The following is a 15,579-nucleotide window of genomic DNA, read 5'->3' as shown; positions in this document are numbered from 1 at the left end:
AATGAATTGCGTATGCCTTTTTATATAATTATAATGGTATTTATCATAAATATATTAAATAAAACCTGTGAATAAAACATATATTCTATGTTTTATTTTAATATAATAAAAACGATTATTGTTTTTGAACGAAAATAACAATGTTGCCATTTAATATATTTTGCCATATTCTAAGTAATTTAAACAACAAATCGTCACATGCCTCATACTTATCGAATTGTAAAAGGATCTTCGTCTAAAGTTTACATAATTAAAGTTGGGTTTTTGCATAAAAAAGACGTTGTTTTTAAGTTAATTTGTTCGGATTTTATTTTTACTTAATTTTTTTAAGGTATCACATAAAATATACCACAGAAATACAAACTGTACATAACTAATGGTAAGTACAAATTTTCATCTGTGAATGTGGCAAGACAATACCAAATTAGACGTTTGTTTTTGTTTTGAATTTTCAATTTTCAAAAACGTTCGGTTTTCTGTTTTCATTTCATCAAGTCTTTTGCTAGATTATTATCAAATATATTGTTATTAATTCCTAATTTTCATTCCATCTGATGCTGTAATCATGGTAATATATATATATATATTTTAAATATTTATTTGCGTCACATAGGAAGAAATATTCAACTTGCACTACATAACGTTACGTTGATTGTCTTCGCAGGAGGCTAAAACAGAATTACAGAAAAATGCGATTGCCGAAGCTCGTCGTAAAGAACTTGAAGCTTTCCAGCGAGCTCTAGATATACAATGGTTGAACAGCCGTATGGAGGACGGCAGGATGGGCCGCTGTCTTGCGCTCATACAGAAAGAAGCAGAAATGGAAAAAGATTTTCAAGAGGTGAATACAGAAATATTGTATAATATATTCTATACAAATATGGCTTTGTCATAATCTTTTACCATTTGCTAGATTTTAATTTGCATAAAAATATCTTTGAAGGCAGGAATGTATGTATATAGAAAGACGAATCTATGCTATTATGTACAATAGAAATGTTTACTAGTTTTCAAAGGAAGTTTCAAGACTACAAGTTGATAAATACTATATTGCAGAGAACAGACCACGCAGCAATAGTAAACGCTAGAGCGAACAAGGAAATGGCTCTGGGTATTGAAATAGCCAAAGTGCGCCGTGAAGAGGCCTGTGAATTGCTCAGACGGCATTACTTGCGTGAACGAGATCCGAGTTTACGAGAGCTTAGCAAGAAGTTACATGCTGGCTATGTACGCAGAGATCTGCAGCAGCAGATACTGCACAATCAGTATAGAAAACTACAGGATAAGGTCACAAATTTAATACTTTTCTTTGTACATTTTTTGCATGTAGTTGACTCATGGTTAAATTTTTTTTCTTTTTTTTTTCGTGCTGTCCTTGGGAAGATTGAATATTTATGTTGGTAAGTTTATTCATTACTAGCTTTCTGTCCGCGGCTCCGCCCGCGTTGTTTAAAACCTAATAAAATATATTGTACTAAAACCTTCCTCGAGAACCACTCTATCTATAAAAAAAAAAGACGGGTTGCACTCCGGGAGTGCCGGCAGAAGTGAAAACTTGATTATTAAAGTTGAACATGTTTGATATTTTGGAATGGTATCCGTCTTACGCTTAATCGATCAGGTCACGTGTCCTGACGCGAGTTTAAGATTTTATACCCATTACAGAAAAAGTGCTCAACGCCGCTCAAGAAGTTTTCACTTCAAACAACTGCATCAAAATCAGTTGCTAGTTTTAAAGATTTAAGCATACATAGAGACAGAGAAAGCGACTTTGTTTTATACTATGTAGTGATACAATATGTAATAATGGGATAATTCCCATCATATTAAGTTTATTCATTCCTTTTTTGTTCTGATGGCCAATGTGCCAATTAATAATTATTGTTGTATAATTTCGATGAAGATCTTTAACGTCAAAAATAATTTAAATATATATTGCAGGCAGAAGAAAACGCAGCAAACCGAATCCTCGCGAAATCCCTCTCAAGTGACATAGAAGCAAGGGAAAAAGAAGAAAAGGATAAATTAGAGAAAGACACAAAATACCGTCTGCAATTACAGCAGCAGTTAGTTAATAGACAGCGGCAGAAACAGTGCGAGTTTGAAGAAATGCTCATTGAAAAGAAAATGCTAGAGGATATTGAAAGGACTATAGCTGATGAGGATCAGAGGTTTGTTACTTTGTAACATTCTAGGATGATTGAAGAATGTGTGATAGATTTTTAAATTTGAAAGTAAAATAATCCATACTTATTTTATAATGCTGAAGAGTTTGTTTGTTTAAACGCGCTAATCTCGGGAACTACTGGTCCGATTTGAATAATTCTTTCGGTGTTAGATAGCCCATATATCGAGGAAGGCTATATATTTATATCATCTCGCTGGACTCTCGCTCACCAACAGGAGCGGAGCACTGCGGGTAAAACCGCGGGCACAGCTAGTATTGAATATATACCGAAAAAGAAAGTATTCAAAGTATTTTAAATTCCATCCCTTCAATTTATTATTTGTATTTTGTACATATTATCAAAATTACATACTTTTAATTAGCGTGTGTGGCACAAATATCAATGACAAGGAGTACTTATTAAATCGAAAAATGCTTAATTGAAAAATTATTATTCCAGAGAATTACAACAGAAACGCGAACAAATGGAGAAGTGTCGTCGCGAAATGGTCACATTCAAAAAGGCGCGCGAAGCGTGGAAAGAGAAACAAAAAGAAATGCTTGTTATAGAAGAGAGGAATATCGAGAAACAAAGGAAAGACGCGTCTGATAGGAGTTCGGCGATGTAAGTGAGATTATGTTATAATTGAAAATATCTTGGATATCTTACACAAATGATTACAATGTATTGTAGTAATATTTTTTAATGATTTTTTTTGACGTTCAAATTCCAGTTGAGTCCAGGCTGATTTGCAATAATAATAAAAAAAAATGTGTGCGTGTACTAGCGTACACACGTAAGAAGTGAAACTTCTTTATGACCTTATTTTTCAAAAAATAACTTACTCTATGCAACTTTACACAGAAATACGTCAAATCACGCGTGGTAGGGATAAGAAAAAGATGGCGCGTAACGGAAAAATGTTACACTAAATTTTTTTCCAACCCCGATAAAGAAGTTTCACTTCAATAGTGTATTTTACATCATAATTCGTAAAGTATTGCACTGCTACATGCCTGATGATAATAGAATTGTTTAAATTGGTCTAGTTACTAGGACATTTAAGTTAGCTAGCAAATAATGTATTAAATAAACAATAACAGCATTTCAATGATTTTAGTATAGCAGAAAGAGAAAGAAAGATGAGAGAGAGGGATGAGTTGACTCAAAAAATTGCTGCTAAAATATTAGCCGAAGAGGTAATTTAATTTGTTTTACTCTGTAAAAATTTAAGTACGGTAAATCTAAAGAAATATAGTTTAAAATTATTTTGCACTAGATTGTATAAAGGTTTTATTTTTTTTAATATTTCCACCTCACATTAAACTTTACCAAATTATGAAAATGAAATTACTTATGTTTAAAATTCAATAGAATTTTTATTTCAATTAAGGGCCGATTTTTCAATGCTTGGATAAAACTTATTCGTCGAATAATGTATAAAACTACCATTTTAAAAACGTGTTCTTATTGCCCGTATTTGACAGTTTACGTGATATTTGAATATTATCGTGTAATACTTTATCCCATCAAAAACATCCTGTAAAAAACCCAAGTCTCGCAGCTCAGTCTTTCTACCGTCAAAAGTTGTGAGATCCATGTAATACCAAGTCGGTTAATCTATTTAGTGTCTACTTGAAGGACCTTCTGTCTTAAGTTATTACATAAGTTATTATCATGCCAATATTAAAAATATTTAACGTTTTAAACAAATAGATCGACTTGGACATCGCTTGATTTCATTATTAGTATGTATCACACTACACAGCACGACGGGCCAGCGACCAACAGGAACGAGAGTTTCAATCGCGTGAGGCGCGAGAGACTAAAGAATCTAATATAATATTGTAATATTCATTTTGTTTTCATGCGATGTCCAAGTCGATCTATTTGTTTAAAACGTTAAATATTTTTAATATTGGCATGATAATAACTTATGTAATAACTTAAGACAGAAGGTCCTTCAAGTAGACACTAAATAGATTAACCGACTTGGTATTACATGGATCTCACAACTTTTGACGGTAGAAAGACTGAGCTGCGAGACTTGGGTTTTTTACAGGATGTTTTTGATGGGATCTCACTTCTTTTTGTAGAGCCTTTCTTTTTGATACCATCTACTTCTAACGAATTTTGTTAAAGGTCTTATGATATTTTCTTATTTTTATATGTAGTCTTCCTCTTTTTATTTTCCGGTACTACTTCTTGAGCTTCAGCCACAGTTTTTCTCAAAGCCCACTCCCTGTCTCTATGGGCTTTTCTCGGAGGCTTTGATGTCTCAATTTTTGACAAGTCTGGACGGTAAATACTTCTTAATCTGTTGTATTCACAAATTGACGATTCCTGCGCTTTAATACTTCCAAAGTCGACATTAATGAGATGTAAACCGCCCAGACTTGTAACTCTCGAAAGTGCCACGTAAGCTTGACCGGATGTGAACACTGCAGAACCTATATCCATCAGCGCATTACTTAGGCTTAGGCCCTGACTTTTATGTATAGTTATAGCATAGGCTATACATATGGGAAATTATTCCGGAGGCTAGTCGCGCCAACAATTTATATATAACAGATTTAAATTATAATATATTGTTTTATTAGATTTTCGTACTTCAAGACATGTCCAATCATGTGTTTTTCATTACGTCGACCATTTTACAAGTAATAATGTTGTTCAGTTTCATGGGCTAAACACACCCTTACCCACCCTATACCCCCTCCCTTGCCTCATATGGTAGGTACCTATCTACACCTATCAAATTTATAACCACCACCAACCACCAACTGCATAAACAACTTTGTAATCCCATATATTTATATGGGATTACAAAGTTATTGATGCAGTTGGTGTATTTGGAAAACTGGACCGAACTTACAAAATATTTAAGTTTTCCCATGATTAAGACACTAAACTCTATATGTATTCCAAATATGAAGCTTCTAAGTCTGCTAGAAGTGCCTTGGACTTTTGATGATCGGTGAGTCAGTGAGTGACAAAATTTAGAAACTTTAACAAGTTGTCATTCTTAAACTACTGGTTCAAATTGACTGAAATTTTAAATATTCCGTGTTTATACAATGCCGGATTAGTTACTGAAGATTCAGGTTTCTTGCTTTATCCACAACCGAATTATAGGGGGTCGAAAAAGGCCCGAATTGCTTCGAGAAAAGGATGGTACGGCCGTGCCGCTTTTTTTTTGCTCGACTTGGCGGGGGCACTGCCGTGCCCCCAGATTGGACAGATAAGTTTTATCCAAGCATCCTTACACATACAACAGACTTTTTACCTTACCATTTATCATTTCTCAGGCGGAACGTTTAGAAAGAGAGAACATTATAAAGTCCCTGCAAGAACAAGAATATTTAGAGAAGAATGTAAAAGATGACATAGCAGAGAGAAACAAAATGGAGTTTGTGAAAAAAGACACAAGAGAATCTCTTATCTCACAGATGGAGAATAGAAAGAGACTGCAACAAGCCGAAAAGGAAAAGGAAATGGTTTTTAGGAAAGAGGTAAGAGATTAATTATTGATCATTTTTAATTAAAATTAAGTAATATAACAAGGGAATTGATATGTAAAACATAACCTTTAGGTATATTGACAAATAATAGAGTTTCTTTGATACATAGTTAAGAGCGTGAGTTCTTGTTTTATTAAATTATTTAATACTAGCTTTCCGCCCGCGGCTTTGCCCGCGTTTTCAAAGAAAAACCCGTTCCCGTAGGATTTCCGGGATAAAACCTATCCTATGTCCTTTCTCGGGTATCAAAATATCTCCATACCAAATTTCATGAAAATCGGTTCAGTAGTTTAGGCGTGATTGCGTAACAGACAGACAGACAGAGTTACTTTCGCATTTATAATATTAGTATGGATAATCAACCGAGTAGAGATATAACTTTGAATTAGAATATTATTATGAAAAGAATAGACATATAATGAATGAAACTGCATTTATCTAACAGACGGAAGCAAAAATAGCCGCCCAAGATGAGAAAGAAAGAGAAAAAGATAGGAAAAAGAAAGAGAAAAGTGAACAGTATTCAAAAGAGTTGCGGAAACAGATAGAAGCTAATGCTAAGAGACGGCAAGTGGAACAAGAGTTAGAGGCTAATAGAGCCAAATATGTATGGGATTGTGATGCTGCCTGGTATGTTAATTATTTATGTCTTTATAATATATGGATGTAATTTAAAATGTGTGTTTGTCGTTTAAAAAGAACTAAATAATATTATTAATTTAATACTATTATTAATTGTTAGTTGAAGTATTTTAATCCGTCAGTCCTCGGATCACAGACACAATAGAAAATCTATTGTGTCTCGGCCCGATCGGGCCGCTCGGTGGTCAATGGGTTAATGAGCAGAAATTTATTACTCAAACAGCATTAAAGGCATTTTACTTTTATGAAGTACAGAAGTTCTATTATTTTTTATAATATCTGAAATGCTGCTTTTTCAATAAAAAAAAGACGTGTGGCACTCGGGGACTGTCGCGGTAAAGCTATTGCATGCTATGCCTTCAAGCCACACCTCCGCGCCCGTCCCCGTGGGGAGCGTGAGGTTTTTTCGTTACGGAATTCCTCGATTCGGTCTCCGCGCTCAAGGCCCGCGATAGAAGCTATGCAATAGCTTAAAAATTACTTCCATTTAAAACTGTTTATGTAAAATTCACATATCTATGTCGTATTTATTATGTTTTAGGCGTAAAGAAGTATCCGAAGAACGGAAGAAAATTATTAAAGAGCATGTGCCCAAAGTGCTTGGTTATTTGCAAGCGGGAGTATTGAAGGAACAAGATGTGCCACAGATAAAAGAAGTTATTGACCTCAATCTGGACCTTTCTAAACCAAAACCTACACGACGACCTAAATGTAACGCGCAGTGTCGAATTATTAGAGATTATTAGTAACTAGCTTACCGTCCCCGGCTTCGCCCGCTTTGTCTAAAACATAATAAATTATATACTAAAACCTTCCTCTTGAATCACTCGTTCTATTAAAAAAAACCGCACCAAAATCCGTTGCGTAGTTTTAAAGATTTAAGCATACATAGGGACATATGGATAGACTCTGTTTTATACTATGTAGGGATGAAACTGTGATATTTTATTGTAATTAAATTTTAGTGCATGTATTAATTTGCCAAAGATGTTTATGAAATTGATAACAGGAGAAAGTGGTTTTTATGTAATCTATTTTGGATGAAAAATAATCAATGGAATAAATTATTGTTGTTTTAATAAATAAAGCTTTTCAGTGTTTTCATTATTTATATCTGTAGCTAGAATAATGTAGTCGTTAAATGCAAACTCAGGTTTGATTGATGTAGAATTATTGAGAATTATGAAGTACCTACCTACATAATTTAATTTTCATCTGTAGCAATAATCGAATTGGAGTGTCTGTTTCTAATCCATACTAATATTTTAAATGCGAAAGTAACTCTGTCTGTCTGTCTGTTACTCAATCACGCCTAAACTACTGAACCAATTTGCATAAAATTTGGTATGGAGATATTTTGATACCCGAGAAAGGACATAGGCTACCTTTTATTGCGAAATATGTACCACGGGCGAAGCCGGGCGGACCACTAGCATTAAAATAACCGCTTTTAATGTTTATGTTACCGGAAATGCATAAAATCAAGGAATTGTATACAAATCCTAGGAAATGTGTACAATTCCGATACCATTTAGGAAATGTATAAAATATTGTTTAATAAACTATTTAATGCATAGATATCCTAGGAAATGTATAATCTTCCTCGGAATTGTATATATTAATTCCAATATCGTATCGGTCAATTAGGGAAAGCTGGCATGTTCACAGTACTCACACTTATGCAATTTCACTTACAGTATGTTCAAAAATAAATGCGACTCTAGTTTCATTTTAGACTTGAATTGTAAAATGGGTGCGTTGTAGATATATATATATATATATATATATATATATGCAAATATAATTACTTATGAAAGCTCTCATAATTTACCTGTAAAATTATAATTTAAAAGTAAATCAATTGATGAAGTTAATTATTTATTCTAATAATAATCAATTGGATAAAAGTATTAATAATCATTCAATTATCAAATAATAATTAAATTCCTGACTTTGGTCGAGTAAAGATATCTAAGAAATATTATATTTGTAGTAAGTACGTAATACCTACCAATACGCGCTAACAAATATGTGTTACATGTTTATTGTATAATTTTCACACTATTGGTTTTAAACTCAAACTCAAACATTTATACAATTAGACTTCTTCTAGAAGCACTTTTGAATCGTCATAACAGTTTAACAGTTTTAACATTTACCACCAATTCAGAAAGCAGTATCTATAGAGAAGAAGAAGAATCTATTTAATCATAATCGTAATCTTCTACTTCACTGTAACTTTCATCGCTCGAAGAACTCGATGTTTCGTTGTCGGAATCTCTTAATGTTATTATAAATGAGTCAGTGTAATTATCTACTTTTGGTTCTAATTGAATATATTTTTCCTCATGTTCTCGCGTCTTTCTCCAAACGTCACTAAACATATCCAGACTAATAGCATTTGCTTCCTTTCTAAATAATTCTTCCACAGTTTTCAAGTTAAAGTTCACATTTTGTGATGCTACTTTCCCTTTAATTATGCCCCATAGTAACTCTATTGGGTTGAGTTCTGGATGGTATGGTGGAAGGCGCAATACACTATGTCCATGATCTTTGAGGATTGCATCAAGTAGTTAGGTAAAAATTGTATATAGTTTGGCTTATTTTTTTTAATAATGTGATAACTCTGATTATTAATTAGTAATTTGATTTTTGAAAAAAAAATGCCGATTTTAGTCAAAATTTATATTTTTCTAACAAGATCCTTATCATCCAAATTTCCACCTTGATGAGAAAAATTGACATTTCTAATGAAAATGAACAAAAAATTAAATGATTTTATTAAATACTGTAAAATAGTCTATAATTCTTCCATTTACTGTATCACAAAATTCTTCATAGATTGATATTCGTACTACACCAATTACATCACCCTGTATTTATAAACAATTGCAAAATATGACACATACATAGGCCGGGAGATACTGACACAAAATTTCGGGTCATTTGTAACAGAATGGCGGTTCTACAGAGGTCTTATTACGCAATGACTAAAAGAAAAATGATGGTCAGAACTCAGAACGCTGGTACCGGCGGACTAGTCGCGTGGGCGTTAGTCGAACTCGTCGGATAAATAGCGAAAGTCAAACGATTTGTAACACAAAAATTTTAGAATTCACCGATAGCCCATAAAAAAGATGTAGGCGGTAGTGTCATGCCATACTTTTCCGGTGTAACTTACAGCCCCCCATACCGACGCGATGCGTTGATTAAAAAAAAAACAATTCAAACATTTGTACCAGGCTAACTTTTGCACAGGTAATCATCATCGTGCAGACATTTACGAAAATCGCCATGCCATACTTTTCGGACGATTCCAAATGGCCACCATACCGCCGAAAATCTGCAAAAAAAATTTTTTTTCGCCAAACAATTTGTACCAGTATTGCATTTGGATTTTTGGAGAGTATTTGATTATTATATTTGCCATACTTCTAGTAGGGGGAAAAAGTGCTGCCATACTTGAAAATTAATTTATTCGTCACGTTTCAAAAATACGACTGTACAATACGTAAAATAATTTTTTACAGTATGGGATCATTATATTCTGTTTGTTTGTATACAATTCTACCTAGAAAAAAATATCGCAGATTGCAAACATGGGGCGGATGATTGTAAGACTTAAGCCAAGACGTAAAAAAAAATGAAAAGAATTGGCGATTTGTACCAGTACGGCATTTTTGGAACTACGAATAAAATCTTACAATAAGAAAAAAATCTTATACACATTCGCCACCTCCCACAGGTATGGCATTATCACACTTCTATTTATAATCATTCAGGAGTTGTTGAAAAAAAAAATGTAGGGTGGTACAAATCGTTTGGCGAGAAAAAAAAATTCAAAAATTTGCAGATTTTCCGCGGTATGGCGACCATTTGGAATCGTCCGAAAAGTATGGCATGGCGATTTTAGTAAATGGCTGCACGACGATGGTTACCTGTGCAAAAGTGAGCCCGGTACAAATGGTTGAATTGTTTTTTTTAAATCAACGCATTCACGTCGGTATGGCGGACTGTAAGTCACATCGTAACTGTATGGCATGACACTACCGCCTACCTACATCTTTTTTAAGGGCTATCGGTAAATTCTAAAATTTTTGTGTTACAAATCGTTGGACTTTCGCTATTTATCCGACGAGTGTGACTAACGCCCACGCGACTAGTCCGCCGGTACCAGCGTTCTGACCATCATTTTTATTTTTGTCATTGCGTACTAAGACCCCTCTAGACCGCCATCCTGTTACAAATGACCCGAAATTTTGTGTCAGTATCTCCCGGCCTAACATGTGCAATGTGTAAATGTGTTGACGTTCCAGCTCTTCTTAATATACCTGTATTAGGAAATGTATAAAGTAAATGATTTCTGTAATAAAACACGTTATTTTTTTTTTATTATAGCACTTATTGAGACAATCGGGTTACAGTCTTACCGTAAAATAATAATAATATGTTCATATTATCTTACTAATTAACATTTCTTAAATCAACTTATATTCAATCAAATCAAATTTTCATTTGGTAAGTAATCAGTCCCCTCGTCCCGCTGTCCCCGTGTACATGTCGCAGTCGGATTGTATAATCCGCCGTATTACAAACGGCCGGCATTTTGTAATATGCCGAAATTCGTCTTTTTCCAAAATTCTACAAAAAAGAAGGTCGCGAGCCGACGGAGCCCCACTTCGTGGGGCTCCTATTTCTGTGTAGTTTAAAAAAAACACGAACCTAACCTAACCCACCCCCTTATCCAAACCAAAAATTTCTGATTACGAATTTTCGGCATATTACAAAATGCCGGCCGTTTGTAATACGGCGGATTATACAATCCGACTGCGACATACATACCGAGGGGTCCCGCGTACCTACCAATATCTTAGATGTTTTACATTTCCGATTGCTATTTAGGAAATGTATAGATTTCCTAGGAAATGTGTATAAAATAATTTATTTCACACATTTCCGTGCGATTTTAGGAATTATATACAACTAGCTTTCCGCCCGCGGCTTCGCCCGCGTTTTCAGAGAAAAACCCGTTCCCGTAGGATTTCCGGGATAACACCTATCCTATGTCCTTTCTCGGGTATCAAAATATATCTATACCAAATTTCATGCAAATTGGTTCAGTAGTTCAGGCGTGATTGAGTAACAGACAGACAGACAGACAGAGTTACTTTCGCATTTATAATATTAAGTATGGATGACGGATTACATACATTTCCGTTAACATATACACATATATAGCAAAATAGTAATTTTTACAATTTTTGTCTGTCTGTCTGGAAAAGATTGCTTTTAAGCAATAAGGCCGCCTGTTGTACACCTTCCAAGTTTATGTGTTCATTTCATTTCGATTCCTGATAAATGTAAAATGAAGTACCTATAATAAATATATTTTAATGAGAAATTAAATCTACACTAAATCAAGATCATATTGAATTAAAGTGAAGAAATGTCGTCAACGGAGGTGTCCCTTCGTCCAGCATACTCACCATGGAATCCTGATATTTCATGAATGTCAAAAAACTGTTCTGAAATAGTGCTAAATAGTGCCCAAAGGAAAAAAATAGTGCTCTTGTACTTGCGAAGTTATAGCCATAGTTCGATGAGTATGCTGGACGAAGGTTTCGCCCAGCATACTCACCTCCGTCCGGAGAATCTGTATACGCTTCAAACATAATTCATACTTCAAAAAATAGTTCCCAAATAGTGCCAAACGGTGCCCAAAAAGAAAAAACAGTGCTCGAATAACTTCGGAGTTACAGGCTTCGTTCAGTGAGTATGCTGGGCGTAGGTTCTACGCCCAGCATACTCACCTCAGTGCGCGAATATCGAACGAGCTATAGGTACAATTTACGTCTCAAAAAATTGTGCTTGAAATAGTGCCCAATATCAGTCCAATTTTTGCTTGACTTTTGACCTAGAAAACCATTAAATTTGATTGTAAACTTCTACATACATTACATTGAGTACAGTCGAATACAATATTATTAACTTTCTTTCTAACAATTTTTGTCTTGTGTAAATTATTAATTGTCTATGTAAGGGAGTATTTACTTTAGAATCGCAATATTATTAATTACACATTATTTTAATAATACTTTATAATAATATGATTAAGCCTTCGCGCGTCGCATGGGACCCCGGTAGCTAGGAACAATGATTTTATATATTTTGTCTAGATCACGGCGCTTGAAGGATTAAGATATCAAATGAAGTAAATCATGCATGAAAAATAAAGTTGCTGTTATTAATGCTTACATTACAACTGACAAAATTATTCAAAATAATCATTTTCCGGATCAAGGACGGTACCACAACGTTTACGGAATTGACCTGTATTCCTCATGTGATAAAGTTCAATATAGTGTGGCAGTAATGGATGCACGTACGGTCAATAGGTATGGGGCTAACGACGCGCGGCGCCCGCGACGCAAATGAATATGTTTATGTTTAAATACTAGATGGCGCTGCCCTAACATCTTACGATTATTAGACAAGACTGATCTGTATTTTGAAGGTGATAAGGGTCCATTTTGTGTCACAAAGCAATCGAAACGAACAAGCGCTTCTCAGTTTCTTTGTTTGTTTACTTCGTCGCACATCATTATAATAACGCCGGCTTTTGAGTTTGACTACATAGTGGGTTGCAAAACCAAACAATGTGTTGGTGATGTCATTATTTACCTATATAAAACTGTGTATCTAGTACGTAATCAATATAGCAGCTGCACCCAAATCAGTAAGTATATTTCAATTTATAATAGTGGCATTTAACTAAATTGATTTTACACTCATTCATTAATTGCACTGTAAAACTAGGTAGCAAGCGAGTTATTTTTTACAAAAACACGTTCATTTTTTCGTTGAATATGACACTGTACACTTAAAATTAAGGACATGCTTAAGAAGTTTTAAAAATGGGTACCTACTTAGTTACTTTTTTAAAGGTTTGATGTAGGTAGGTACACACATAATAACGTAATGTAACTTGTTTGTTTATCTAATTATTTCCAATAACATGAAGTCTACAATTAGAAAGTTTAATATTTTTGTCCAAAAACATGTGTCGACGACTGTACCCCATTTTACGTTAGTATGTAGAAGTTTACATTAAAATTTAATGGTTTTCTAAGTCAAAAGTCAAGCAAAAATTGGACTGATATTGGGCACTATTTCAAGCACAATTTTTTGAGACGTAAATTATACCTATAGCTCGTTCGATATTCGCGCACTGAGGTGAGTATGCTGGGCGTAGAACCTACGCCCAGCATACTCACTGAACGAAGCCTATAACTCCGAAGTTATTCGAGCACTGTTTTTTCTTTTTGGGCACCGTTTGGCACTATTTGGGAACTATTTTTTGAAGTATGAATTATGTTTGAAGCGTATACAGATTCTCCGGACGGAGGTGAGTATGCTGGGCGAAACCTTCGTCCAGCATACTCATCGAACTATGGCTATAACTTCGCAAGTACAAGAGCACTATTTTTTTCCTTTGGGCACTATTTAGCACTATTTCAGAACAGTTTTTTGACATTCATGAAATATCAGGATTCCATGGTGAGTATGCTGGACGAAGGGACACCAACGGAGCACGGAGCAATGACCGAATGAAATAAAGAGCATCCCGATAGTGCATATTTTATTATTACATATTTATTGTAGTTATTTTTTATAAAATAGTTCTATTGCCTGCTCTGGCATTCCGTTGATGCACTATTCCATATATTTTAAAGCCAGCATTGTATGCGAAAAATATGTATTTAATCTCATGCTTTGGCATCTTGCTGGCATCTCTACGATAAAGACCATGTTTACCAAATGTTTACCAATGGAAAATTTACCGATGATTACACTGGCGTGACAAATGACAATGGCCACGCCCACGTCGCATTGCGTACTGTTGCGTACTGCGTAGTGCGCAGTAGTGCGTAGGTATTCCGTATTCGCCTACTGCGTAAAAAGTTTAAAGCCGGCAGTACACATGGGGCCAAGGTGTTGGGCCAACGTGTTGGGCTAAAATGATGGATAACCAAGATTCCTGTTCACACATTGGCTTACTGATCATTCTGCATTGGCGCATCATAGATGGACGTAGAAGTTCCTGCAGCCGCGGCAATTTATATAGACAATGCGTTTAATTATTACGTTATACGTACATGTGCACCAATAACAATGAGTATAGGAGTATAGGTATATGCTACAGTCAAAACCCTGAACCAGTTAATATCCTTATTGACGGTTATTAAGGTTATTGACTAAGGGCGTCGGCTAATATCCTTATTTACTGATTTTATCTGATAAAATCAGTTAATAAGGATATTGACCGACACCCTTAGTCAATAACCTTATTAACATATTTAAAGAGCAGACATTCAGTCAAAATAGGTTTTAACCAACGTACTGAATAGATTTTAACACTTAAATCTTTCTGTAATGGGCAAGTAAAACTCGCTATTGTTTTACTTGCATTGACTGAATGTCTGCTCTTTAAATCAGTTAATAAGGTTATTGACAAAGGGTGTCGGTCAATATCCTTATTAACTGATTTTATCAGATAAAAACAGCTAATAAGGATATTAACCGACGCCCTTAGTCAATAACCTTAATAACCGTCAATAAGGATATTGACTGGGACAGGGTTTTGACTGTAACATATATACTATCTATAGAGTGCGAACAACGAAGTGGGAACAGTAGGCACAGGTGGGAACAACACGACGTTCCCGCCGCGGCCGCGAGCGCTCGTAGTCGTGGTTGAGTGCTATCGATATCGAAGTGCGTTTCTCTAGGGATTTTTTCATATTTACGAATAAATATGGTGAAACGTGCAGTTCGATCTTGCAAGAACGATACTAGAAAAAACACAAAATTGAAATCCAGTATCACATGTCATCGTAAGTCGATTGTTGTACTTATTTTTATGAAAATAAATCTAGCATCGCGGGGGTGAAGGGGAAGTGGGAGGCGGACACGCGCAGGCTCGCTCACGCACCCTTCGCGCGCCTCACTGCCGCCACGTGATCGTAGTGATGTGACTTGACCAACTCTCTACTCGATAGTTTACTAGAAGAACTATAATATTTTAACATATTATTTATTTAACTTTATTGAACAAGACACCAACGTGTGAACGCTGTTTGCGGAGCGCGCCAAGATCCTTTGATGTGTGCACAAAAAAACCGACAACATTCGGATGGCCTGCTAATATTGGCGCCAACTAGGCCAATAAAGCCACCATACCGCCAGGT

General features: G+C 35.0%; 1 protein-coding gene and 1 long non-coding RNA gene across 2 annotated transcripts in view; both read left to right on the top strand.

Moving 5' to 3' along the window:
- LOC149485003 (uncharacterized) overlaps positions 1 to 7,430 on the top strand; it is a 126,006-nt gene extending 118,576 nt beyond the window's left edge. The window contains exon 2 of the long non-coding RNA XR_016316159.1: positions 7,259 to 7,430. This is a non-coding gene — a long non-coding RNA (uncharacterized LOC149485003). The remainder of the gene's footprint in view (positions 1 to 7,258) is intronic.
- LOC149485004 (meiosis-specific nuclear structural protein 1-like) lies at positions 392 to 7,232 on the top strand. The gene is made up of 9 exons (XM_089699702.1): positions 392 to 568; positions 665 to 841; positions 1,057 to 1,287; positions 1,942 to 2,171; positions 2,628 to 2,792; positions 3,289 to 3,367; positions 5,477 to 5,680; positions 6,135 to 6,319; positions 6,873 to 7,232. Exons 1-9 carry the CDS (start codon positions 566 to 568, stop codon positions 7,075 to 7,077), a joined length of 1,479 nt encoding a protein of 492 aa, XP_089555828.1. The 5' UTR covers positions 392 to 565; the 3' UTR covers positions 7,078 to 7,232.
- Positions 7,431 to 15,579: the final 8,149 nt, after the last annotated feature.

The sequence above is a fragment of the Colias philodice genome, chromosome 10 (assembly GCF_061535455.1).
Source record: "Colias philodice isolate Cphi_HAF_F1 chromosome 10, ilColPhil1 Martin Lab GWU primary, whole genome shotgun sequence".
NCBI lineage: Eukaryota > Metazoa > Arthropoda > Insecta > Lepidoptera > Pieridae > Colias > Colias philodice.
Note: the sequence above shows the minus strand (reverse complement) of the source record. Positions and strands in the feature narration are given on the sequence as shown.